Source organism: Ranitomeya variabilis, chromosome 2 (assembly GCF_051348905.1).
Source record: "Ranitomeya variabilis isolate aRanVar5 chromosome 2, aRanVar5.hap1, whole genome shotgun sequence".
Taxonomy (NCBI): domain Eukaryota; kingdom Metazoa; phylum Chordata; class Amphibia; order Anura; family Dendrobatidae; genus Ranitomeya; species Ranitomeya variabilis.
The window spans coordinates 84,422,359-84,434,694 of record NC_135233.1 but is presented as its reverse complement, the minus strand read 5'-3'; the positions used below and the strand labels follow the sequence as shown (position 1 = coordinate 84,434,694).

Below are 12,336 nucleotides of genomic sequence, written 5' to 3'. Positions count from 1 at the left end.
ATATGAGCACAAAGTGGTTCTGAAAAAAATAGATAACAGAATTATCAGGGCTTGTGCACAAACTGCACACAGCCTATTTTAGACATTGGTGTTCCTGTATAACACACCAGGAGAACGCCGGCGTTGGTTTCCTGAACCCTCTTTTTAACGCCTTTTTCGTGGTCACTTGCATTGGTCTTACTGCTGACGTCTTTTGTGTTTTATTATTCAAAACTTGAGTCCTCGAGTCCTGACAGCCATAGTGTGCAGCCAAAATAAGCACTGAAGACATAAAGTGTGGGGCAATTAACTCTAATTAATATTTCCAGAACTTCCGTGCTGTGTGATGTATCTTCAGTGCCTCTTCAGGTTGCACCTGCTGGCTGGCAGGACTTGGGGATTCAAGTTATGTGGACCTTGGTGACATCATCACAGATCCTTCTGCACGTCTACACTGCTGCCTGCTTATGATTGGTCAGTGTCATACAGGAGGCAGAAGCACACGCCCTTGTTGAAAAATATCTAATAACACCCACTTGGTTATTCCTATCTCCAAGATCCTATCCCAATAAGTAGTAGGTGTAATAATAAGAATATTAGCAAATACCTCCAATTAGAAATGTAGTATAGTTCTTCTGATTAACTATGTCGCTTATCCCATAGGTAGATGTGGAGCATCATCATCACAAGCGGTGGCTGGGTTAAAGGGAATCTGTCACCCCAAAAATGGCCTATAAACTAAAGCCATCGGCATCAGGGGCTTATCTAGAGCATTCTGTAATGCTGTAGATAAGCCCCCGATGTATCCTGAAAGATAAGAAAAACAGGTTATATTATTCTCACCCAGGGGCGGTCCCGCCGTGGCAATATAACCTCTTTTTCTCATCTTTCAGGATACATCGGGGGCTTATCTACAGCATTACAGAATGCTGTAGATAAGCCCCTGATGCCGATGGCCTTAGTTTATAGGCCATTTTTGGGGTGACAGATTCCCTTTAATGACTGTTCGATTGTTCTACTGTTCGAGGCAACACTAGAGCCACAGTTAGCGCCCAGGTCTATAGGGTAAATGCTGTCCTCCATTAATTCCCAGAGACTGTAAAGTCTATCAGAGCTCACTCACTTTACTGCCATTCATTACAGCTGCTGTGCTGACTACACGGAAGAGCAGGAAGGACTAGGGTATATGGCCACCCCAAATAAAACTTTTAAGTATATAAAATGAATTGCTACAACATTAAAAAATAAACACATTATTAACTATATCCTGAGGTCTAACCAAAAGAAATTAAATCACTGACTGAATGTCCTCTAAATATGTGGGAAAGTGAACAGAAGAGTCCTTTTGCTGTAAAAAATAAATTTCATAGCACTGTAGCCTTTGCAAGTATATTAGGAAACCACTGCAATTGTTTAATGGAGTCATTTGAGACTTAAAGGGGTTGTCCAAGATTGGGGTTCAAGTCTGCAGTCACTCTACGTAACTGCGGACTTGTGAATCCTCACAGCGCGCACAGTGCACACTGTGAGGATTCTCCGATGCCGGACAACTAGCCAAGTGCGACCTCAATCAATGCAAGTGAATTGAGCAAGGCCAAACATGTCTAGTCGTAATGTGGCCAGAAGCATGCGACAGGACTGAAAATCAGAAAATCCTAACAGCATGCACTGCATGAGTGCAGTTATGCCGAGTAACTGCAGACTTGAGCCCCAAGCCTGGTGGAGACCCCCTTTAATGTTTTTCTGTCTACAAGGCTTAGCACTTATCAGTTGATAACTGCCTGCCTGTTCTGCCATGTGACGACCTCTCCCGCCTCGGAGCGATCGTTCAAGCTCCCTAGGGGGACTAAAAAAATAAAGTAAAACATAATCAAGTTTGTTTTAGAAGTATAAGAAAACTAAATAAACATAAAAGTTAAAATCAGCTCTATTTTCCTCCTTTCATAAATAAAGAAATTAAAAAAATGAAAACATTTAAAAAAAACATATTTGGTATCATTGTGTCCAAAACATCCTGATCTTTAAAAAAAAATACGATAGATTAACTCATACATTAAAAGATGAAAAGAAATAATAATAATCTATGTTTTCACGAGACTCAGAAATTGGTAACACAAACATTCTTTTTAAACCAGGTTCTGAATTTTTTTTAACCAATAATATTTTAAAAAGTCTTCTACGTTCAGTATCGCCCTAATTGTTTTGGCCTGGACACCCCTACTGCCATATCACTTTTACAGCAAAATGAATGCTATAAAGTAAAGCCAAAACCTACAAAAACAATGGCAATTTTTTTTAATTTCATCATTTTGCTCAGCTTGGAATTTTGTACCCCATTGGTAAAATGAATGGGGTCATTCAAGACTGTCTTCCCACAAAAAAACAAGCCTGAAGAGTAAATAAGTGATGGCTCTTGTAACAAGGGAGGGAATTGACAGAGAAATGGTCGAATCCTTAAAAGATCACTCTCCCCAGGTCCAGTATGGAGTCTCCGCCGCCGCTCCCGCTGTCTGCAGTGCTGCAGGCGATAGCGGAGCTCGGGGGCTCGAGCCATCTACATCAACAGAGCCGCTGAGCTCAGTCACTGTCTGCAGTGATGTCGACGTGACAGCAAACTCCAGAGGCGGCGGCCGAGACTCAGTGGTGGACCTGGGGAGAAAAAGTAAAGCGAATATTTGTTTTTTTACTACTAACAGAACTTAGAAGACAACTTTTGTAAATGTGGACAACTCCTTTAAGTGACCCTATACATTTTAATTATACATCTGCTACTGTTAGCAGTGACTTCAACAACAATACTTACAGAAATGTCGACATTTTAATAATTGCACAAAATCAAAGTTGACAAAAAAAATGATACTTCCCCTTTAATATTAGACATTAGGTTTTATAGGACATGGATGTGTTGCCTACCTTAGCTGAAGCTTCCCGTTCCAGTTTTATGGGGCTCTGAAGGTGAAAAGATTATACACACACATCAGCATAGACTATGAATAGAGAAGGTGTATATATGTTATAGACTATGCTATCTGATAAGTCAGTACACCCCTCCTGGTTTAGGATTTATAAAGACACAAACTGAAAATGCGGAACACTCATCTAACAGACGGAACGTCAGAAAGCTCGAAGTTCATCATCTGACATTATTGAAGAATATTATGTGTCAAGTGTAAATCCCATCTAATAATGTGAAAGAAAATGCCTAATTGTTAACATGAAAACATAGAAACAAACATTTGGAGAGATTCACTAAGCAGTGATCAGGATGGGGACAGAAACCCATGAGGAATAAATTAACATCAAGGGTTTAAGGGTTGTACTAACATAACATTTATCCGCGATCCACAGGTTAGTTCATAAATGTATGATTTGGGGGTCTGACCGCCTGGGCCCCCAAAGGTCCCGTGTCCCCGGTGACAGTGGAGCGGTAGGACAAATGGATCTGCCTTAGATAGAAATGGTGGTCACAGAATGTGCACTATCGGTACCACACAGCCCTAGGCGTGAGAGGGGCAGTGGTTACACATGTGCACTACCGCTCCATTTACACCAGGGACACCGAACATCTGTTTTTGTGACCAGTGGGTAGATGATAAATGTTGTTTGTGGGATAACCCAATTATGTAATAACCTGTATTAATCTACATACAGAAGGATACAATTAATTCATTCATACAAGGAAGAGTAGAAGCAGCCTCGGGAGGACAACTGTAGAGAACTAGCAATCCTGGGAGATCCATGCTCCTGTGCACGGTTACCTAAATGGGATTTTTCAAGAATTAAACAAAAATAAATGACTAATGAAAATGTAATTATAAGCGCATTCCCAAATACCTTTAATTAGTAAATCACACTTTTTTTTTGTCAAGGGCAGTAATCATTATAAAATTAAAATAGCTACTCTCTTGTTACACTAACAGAAACCTGAGAAGCCCGCTGCCTTCCTTCATGCGGAGGAAGCCCATGGGTATTCTGATCTAATAATGGAGATACCACGAGTGCTGAGCTAAGAAGAAGCTGCTCACACTGCTGTTCACCCTGTTTATCTGATCTAATATTGGAGATACCAGGGGTACTGAGGTAAGAAGAGGCTGCTCACACTGCTGTCCACCCTGTCTATCTGATCTAATACTGGAGATACCACAAGTGCTGAGGTAAGAAAAGGCTGATTACACTGCTGTCCTCCCTGTCTATCTGATCTAATACTGGAGATACCACGAGTGCTGAAGTAAGAAGAAGCTGCTCACACTGCTATCCCCCCTGTCTATCTGATCTAATATTGGAAATACCAGGGGTACTGAGGTAAGAAGAAGCTGCTCACACTGCTGTCCACCCTGTCTATCTGATCTAATACTGGAGATACCAGGGGTACTGAGGTAAGAAGAGGCTGCTCACACTGTTGTCCACCCTGTATATCTGATCTAATACTGGAGATACCACGAGTGCTGAAGTAAGAAGAAGCTGCTCACACTGCTATCCCCCCTGTCTATCTGATCTAATATTGGAAATACCAGGGGTACTGAGGTAAGAAGAAGCTGCTCACACTGCTGTCCACCCTGTCTATCTGATCTAATACTGGAGATACCATGAGTGCTGAGCTTAGAAGAATCTGCTCACACTGCTATCCTCCCTGTCTATCTGATCTAATATTGGAAATACCAGGGGTACTGAGGTAAGAAAAAGCTGCTCATACTGCTGTCCACCCTGTCTATCTGATCTAATATTGGAGATACCAGGGGTACTGAGGTAAGAAGAGGCTGCTCACACTGTTGTCCACCCTGTATATCTGATCTAATACTGGAGATACCATGAGTGCTGAAGTAATAAGAAGCTGCTCACACTGCTATCCTCCCTGTCTATCTGATCTAATACTGGAGATACCATGAGTGCTGAGGTAAGAAGAAGCTGCTCACACTGGTATCCTCCCTGTCTATCTGATCTAATATTGGAAATACCAGGGGTACGGAGTTAAGAAGAAGCTGCTCACACTGCTATCCTCCCTGTCTATCTGATCTAATATTGGAAATACCAGGGTACTGAGGTAAGGAAAAGCTGCTCACACTGCTATCCTCCCTGTCTATCTGGTCTAATATTGGAGATACCAGGGGTACTGAGGTAAGAAGAGGCTGCTCACACTGTTGTCCACCCTGTCTATCTGATCTAATACTGGAGATACCATGAGTGCTGAAGTAAGAAGAAGCTGCTCACACTGCTATCCCCCTGTCTATCTGATCTAATATTGGAAATACCAGGGGTACGGAGTTAAGAAGAAGCTGCTCACACTGCTATCCTCCCTGTCTATCTGATCTAATATTGGAAATACCAGGGGTACTGAGGTAAGGAAAAGCTGCTCACACTGCTGTCCTCCCTGTCTATCTGATCTAATATTGGAAATACCAGGGGTACTGAGGTAAGAAGAAGCTGCTCACACTGCTATCCTCCCTGTCTATCTGATCTAATACTGGAGATACCATGAGTGCTGAGGTAAGAAGAAGCTGCTCACACTGCTGTCCACCCTGTTTATCTGATCTAATATTGGAGATACCAGGGGTACTGAGGTAAGAAGAGGCTGCTCTCACTGCTGTCCACCCTGTCTATCTGGTCTAATACTAGAGATAGTAGGGCTGCAGAGGTAAGAAGAGGCTGCTCATAATGCTGTCCATCCTGTCTTATGGATCTAAAACAGGAAATACCAGGGGGGACTGAAGTAAGAAGATGCGACTCACACTATTGTCCACCCTGTCTTTCTGCTCTAATACTGGAGATACCAGGGGTGCTGAGCTCACAATGCTATCCACCCTGTCTAACTGGTCTAATGCTAGAGATAACAAGGTGCTGAGGTAAGAAGAGGTTGCTCACATTTTTGTCCACTTTGTCTATCTAAATAACTATACATTTGTCTATCTAAATAACTATACAGGATATGCGTATCTCCAGACCACAGCAGTGGAGCTTCCCAATGCACATGCTCACAGGCAAGTGTCCTATTGTCATTCTAGTACAGGTTTCTGTAGGGGCAATAAGACAATTTTAAATATATCACAATTTCATCCCTAGACAAAACAAGTTTGAATTGCTAATTAAAGGTATTTATTTAAAGTAACATTTCCTTTAGTTATTCATTTTTTTTTTAATTCTTAAAACCCCCTTTAAGTCAACTGATAAATATAACTACCTTCTTTCCATACTTAGCACTTTCTTGGCAGTTATATTTATGACATTATATCATTCAATAAAGATAAATGAAAGCAAACAGCTCTTAATCATGAAATATATATTAAAAACAAAAAGGATTAGCTAGGGTTAAAAAAAAACAACCCTAAAACATTCTGCTTTTTCTCCATAAACAACGCCACTATTGGCTGTTTCTGTTAGTTATTGCATCTTAGCAAATTTATGGAAATAGAGCGTCATCACCAGACAAAGCCCATTGGCGCCATTTGTGGAAAAAACACAAAATATGATTTCCTTTAATACTAGACAATCCCTACAATAATATCTAGAAGGAACCAATTTTACATTATCCCGTAAATTCCATAACGAGCCCAATCTCTTTAAACAAAATCCTTATTACCTTAGACATACCAGTTATAGGTCCATACACTCATTATCAGTTTTACTGACCAGAACACAAATGGCTACTGATAGCCTATCCTTAGCATAGACTATCAATGCGTGATCATTGGGGTCCATCACTGGGAACCCAAATGGGTCATACGCTACATGCATGTGAAGACGGATTTGGTAGTTTATCTAGTACTGGTTATCAATGTGTGACCCCAAGAACTAGTGATGAGCGAACGTGCTCGGATAAGGTGTTATCTGCCATGCTCGGGTGCTAACTGAGTGTCTTCGGCGTGCTCGAATAATATCCCCGCGGCTGCATGTCTCGTGGCTGTTCGACACCAGCAACACATGCAAGGATTGCCTATTTGTTAAGCAATCCCTATGTGTTGCAGCTGTCGAACAGCCGCGAGACATGCAAGCGCTAAGACTCCAGCATAATTTTCGAGCACGCCGAAGTCACACGGTTAGCACATGTGCATGCTCGGATAAGATCTTATCCGAACATGTTCGTTCCTCACTAGCAAGAACCCTAAGTGATCACATATTGGTGGCTTAAACCAAAGAAAGGCCATTAATGTTATATTCTGGAAACCTCATGTACAGACATTGACCTATACCAAACCCAGCCTAGTGGCAAGTATGGCGCTGTTTCTGGAAAATGGATATATTGTTGTCTAGTTTTATACAGTCCCAATAAAACTTTACACTTGGCAATGTTCATCCATCCATTGTATACTTTCCAGCAGTGAGAGGAGAAATGTCATTGTAGGTCCTGGAGAATACCGCGGATAGACCATGCACTTGCTGCAATACGACACATACTTATTTACACTATTATTGCACTTTGCTCCAATGTACAGTATATGTAAATGTTAAATATACATGCTGTCATCTTTCCTAGGACTACTTTTTAAATCAATGTATTTAGAAGATGATAAAACTACTACAAAGTGCAGTTCTGTCTGGATCATCCTTAGAGAATCCCTCCTATTGCATCAATATGAAGAATAAATGTCTCATCGAATACTGGCAGAAACCATGGCTTGAAATGAAGGCACCACAGTTGGTCGGATGCACCAGCAACGAATTATTAGGGATGGACACGACAAGCGAACATGCACCAAGCAACAGAGATATGGCTGGGGGCCAATAATGGATTCCTATAGTGAAATATTTGAAAACAAACATGTTACATAATGATATGATCTAATAGTGTTCCTTTAGCAATAGGTAGACCCAACAAAAGAAAACCCCCAAAATGGTCAATAATAAAAATGGCCATATGAAGATAATAAAAAAACTATTGCAAACACAAGAAGGTGTGCAGTGGCAATGTAGGAGACAGGCGCACACACAATATATATAAAAAGTTGTGCTCAAAAGTTTACATACCCAGGCAGAATTTTTGCTTTCTTGGCCTTTTTTCAGAGGATATGAACGATAACACCAAAACCTTTTCTCCACTCATGGTTAGTGATTGGGTGAAGCCATTTATTGTCAAACTACTGTGTTTTTAAATTATAATGACACCCAAAACATCCAAACGACCCTGATCAAAAGTTTACATACCCTGGGGATTCTGACCTGATAACATGCACAGAAGTTGACACAAATGGGTTTGAATAGCTACTAAAGGTAACATCCTCACCTGTGACCTGTTTGCGTGTAATCAGCGTGTGTGCATAAAAGCTGAGTGAGTTTCTGGCATCCAGACAGACTTTTGCATCTTTTATCCAGCCACTGACATTTCTGGATTGTGAGTCATGGGGAAAGCAAAAGAATTGTCAACGGATCTACGGGAAAAGGTAGTTGAACTGTATAAAACAGGAAAGGGATACAAAAAGATATCCAAGGAATTGATAATGCCAGTCAGCAGCGTTCAAACTGTAATTAACAAATGGAAAATCAGGGGCTCTGTAAAAACATAACAACGGACAGGTAGACCAACAAATATGTCATCCACAACTGCCAGAAAAATTGTTCAGGATGCAAAGAGTAACCCACAAATAACATCAGCTGTTTCAAGATGCACAATAAGGAGGCACTTGAAGAAAAATGGGCTGCATGGTCGTGTCACCAGAAGAAAGCCATTACTGCGCATATGCCACAAACTATCTCACCTACAATATGCAACACAGCACAGAGACAAGCCTCAAAACGTCTGGAACAAGGTAATGTGGAGTGATGAGACCAAAATTGAACTTTTTGGCCACAGCCATAAACGTTACATTTGGAGAGAGGTCAACAAGGCCTATGATGAAATGAACTGCATTTCTACTGTGAAGCACGGAGATGTTTTGGGATGTGTGAGCTATAAAGACACAGGAAACTTGGTCAAAGTTGAAGGAAAGATGAATGCAGCATGTTCTCACTAAATACTGGAGGCAAATTTGTACTCATCAGCCCGGAAGCTGCGCATGGAATGTACTTAGACGTTCCAACATGACAACGATCCAAAACACAAGGCCAAGTCGACCTGTGATTGGCTACAGCAGAACAAAGTAAAGGTTCTGGAGTGGCCATCTCAGTCTCCTGACCTCAATATCATTGAGCCACTCTGGGGAGATCTCAAGCACACAGTTCATGCTAGACAGCCCAGGAATTTACAGGAACTGAAGGCTTTTTGCCAAGAAGAGTGGGCAGCTTTACCATCTGAGAAAATAGAGAACCTCATCCACAACTACCACAAAAGACTTCAAGATGTCACTGATGTTAGAGGGGGCAATACACGGTATTAAGAAATGGGGTATGTGAACTTTTGATCAGGGTCATTTGGATGTTTAGGGTTGTCATTATGATTTAAAAAGTCAAAACACAGTAGTTTGACAATAAATGGCTTCACCCAACCACTAACCATGAGTGGAGAAAAAGTTTTGGCGTTATCATTCATATTCTCTGAAAAAAGACCAAGAAAGCAAACATTCTTTTGAGCACAACTGTATAAAAAGTGACATGTGCAAATGGAAACTGTTATTTACTGGCGATATAGTCGCATATATAAGGAGATCTGTTATGGTATAATAACTAGTAGGGTAATTAAAGTGCTAGAAGTACAGATCAAAAAATGTATATATATCTCTCTCAGTCACATCTGATCAGGTAATCTATTGTAGCATAATAGCTAAAGAGTAACTGAGTCACAGATAATGTGCAGCCGTACATATATATCACAGTATCATAAGATTTGTTGATCATACAGTCAGTGATTAAATGGAGTACAAACAATATATATGGCAGTATCTACTATATAATTGTCTAAGGGTCACTTCCGTCTTTCTGTCTGTCTTTCTGTCTGTCTGTAACGGAAATCCCAAGTCGCTGATTGGTCGCGGCAAAACAGCCACGACCAATCAGCGACGGGCACAGTCCGGCGGCAAAATGGCCGCTCCTTACTCCCCGCAGTCAGTGCCCGCTCCATAATCCCCTCCAGTCAGCGCTCACACAGGGTTAATGGCAGTATTTACGGACCGCGTTATGCCGCGGTGGCCTGTGTTATACACTACGTGGCCTGTGTTATACACTACATGGCCTGTGTTATACACTGCGTGAGTGGGCTGTTATATACTACGTGAGCTGTGTTATATGCTACGTGGGCTGTTATAAACTACGTGGCTGTGTTATATGCTATGTGGGCTGTTATATACTCCGTGGGCTGTGCAATATACTCCGTGGGCTGTGCTATATACTACGTGGCTGTGCTATATACTACGTGGCTGTGCAATATACTACGTGGCTGTGCTATATACTACGTGGCCGGCCTCGAACAATCAGCGACAGGCGCAGTCCGGCCGCGAACAATCGACAGGCGCAGTCCGGCCGCGAATTGGCGTGGGATTTGAACCACGCTTCGCTAATTAGTCGCGGCCGGCCGAATCCTGTGTATTCAATGTATTATTCTAAAATCTTCATAAATAAACTACATACATATTCTAGAATACCGATGCGTTAGAATCGGGCTACCATCTAGTAAATTAATAAGAGCCCAGAGATGAGTGTGGCGCCCACCTTGACGCGCGTTTCAGTTTATAGCTTCGTCAGGGGTACTTTTATATGTGACTATATGGCCAGTAAATAAATATATTAAATCTCTACCTTACAGCTTCCTTTTGCACATCACTGTTTATCTGTTTTTTCATTGTTTTTATATATTGTGTGTGCACCTATTTCCTACATTGCCACCTACTTGTGTTTTCAATAAAGTTTTTTTATTATCTTCATATGACCATTCTTATTATTGACCATTTTTCAGGTTTTCCTTTGTTGGTTCTGCATATTTTAACTCATTGGTCCAAACACTATTTACAGCAGATATATGGATATATGTTATATTTAGTCCCACACTATTGCATATACACAATGATATAGAGACTTTATATATATGAACACACATTATCAGCTGGTTCTTTATCACATTTGCGTACTTTAGCAATTGGTGTAGACTGGATATTGAACTAAATATTATATTTAAATGTTGGCTCAGTAAATATAAGAGGTAATTACAAAATTATTATTTACGTTTCTTTAAACGGATATAAAAGACAACGTAGCACTATAATATCTTACCTTCATAGGTGCAAGCTGTATAGGTGTGATACAAGATGGATCCACCATCGGTTTGGGCCGATTGGCTGTGTCTGCCAGCAAACTTTGCCATTGTTGGGGAAGGCCAATGAACTTTTGCTCTTTGTGATCGAATCCAGTGTGAACCCTGTGTTCAAAGTTTGAAGGCCCCGATATTTCAATTTTTTTCTTTTTCTTTCCAAACATTTTGGGCAATCCGGTTAAACCTACAGAGAAAGATGACATATTCTTAGTGAGTTTTAAAACTATGGGGGGAAAAAAAACCAAATAGTGCAAATTAGTGGGTTAAGGTGTGAAACCAAATAATTGTTATGTTTCCTTTGTGGTTGGATCAGGTCACCTCTGAGTGTCGTGCTCCTCCATTCACTTGTATATATAAATGTCTATGTCAGCTGTACCCAACACTTCACGAACCTTCAGATCGAATGAAAAGAGTGAAATTAGAAAAATCTTTACTATCGGCATAACTGGGTGACAGTTCAACCGAGAGTTGATTTCTATTACTTTTCTAGGTGTTTCAAGACCTTTCAATCTTATTTTTACATTGAGGTCACCCAGAAAAAATAGCGGTCACCAGACCCACAGTGACCCGTCCGATTTCAGGAGCCATTTTTTATCACCTATACCCCTTTGTATGCATTTATTGCTGATGAAGAGACCAGTACAGTCTCAAAATATTCAGGAAAGTAATAAATATCCAGTGCTTCTTGGGTGAACTGTATTCTTGCAGCTCCGATAGTGAAGCTTATTTTCTCATTTCTACATACTCTTCATATTTTTAGTAGTGTAGGACTGCTAACCTTACTATCAGGTGTATCAAGCTGTCTATTAAAGGAAACCTGTCAGCAGGATTTTGCTGAGTAAACTACAGACACTGTCAGGTTGGTGCTGTTATACTGATTAAAATGATACCTGGAGTGAAGAAATCCGTCTTGTGGTTCTTGTGTAATCAGTGTTAGAAGTTTTCAGTTAATGAGATTCTCGTGCTCAAGGACAGGACTGTAGGCAGAGTCTTACCTTCCTGCTCTAAGCCAGAGAAACCAAGGAGAGACCTGTCCACAGCTCATCCAATTCTGGTGTCCAGACCGGAAGTAGCAGAGCCAGAATCACAACAGAGTACTATATTACCCACATAGAGATGAGCTTACAGGAGCAGAACCGCTACTGGGAGTATATCAGAAAGTTAGGACATATGAAAAGAGGTGAAAT

At 40.9% G+C, this 12,336-nt stretch overlaps 1 protein-coding gene across 4 annotated transcripts in view; it reads right to left on the bottom strand.

The window, feature by feature from the left end:
• PAK5 (p21 (RAC1) activated kinase 5) overlaps positions 1–12,336 on the bottom strand; it is a 219,685-nt gene that overhangs the window by 114,296 nt on the left and 93,053 nt on the right. For 3 of the 4 annotated variants that reach the window (XM_077282620.1, XM_077282623.1, XM_077282624.1), the window contains 2 exons: positions 11,110–11,333; positions 2,893–2,928 (listed from right to left, as the gene is read on the bottom strand). In XM_077282620.1, coding sequence (XP_077138735.1) covers positions 2,893–2,928; positions 11,110–11,333 — 260 coding nt within the window. The remainder of the gene's footprint in view (positions 1–2,892; positions 2,929–11,109; positions 11,334–12,336) is intronic. The other variant, XM_077282622.1, reaches the window with a different exon arrangement.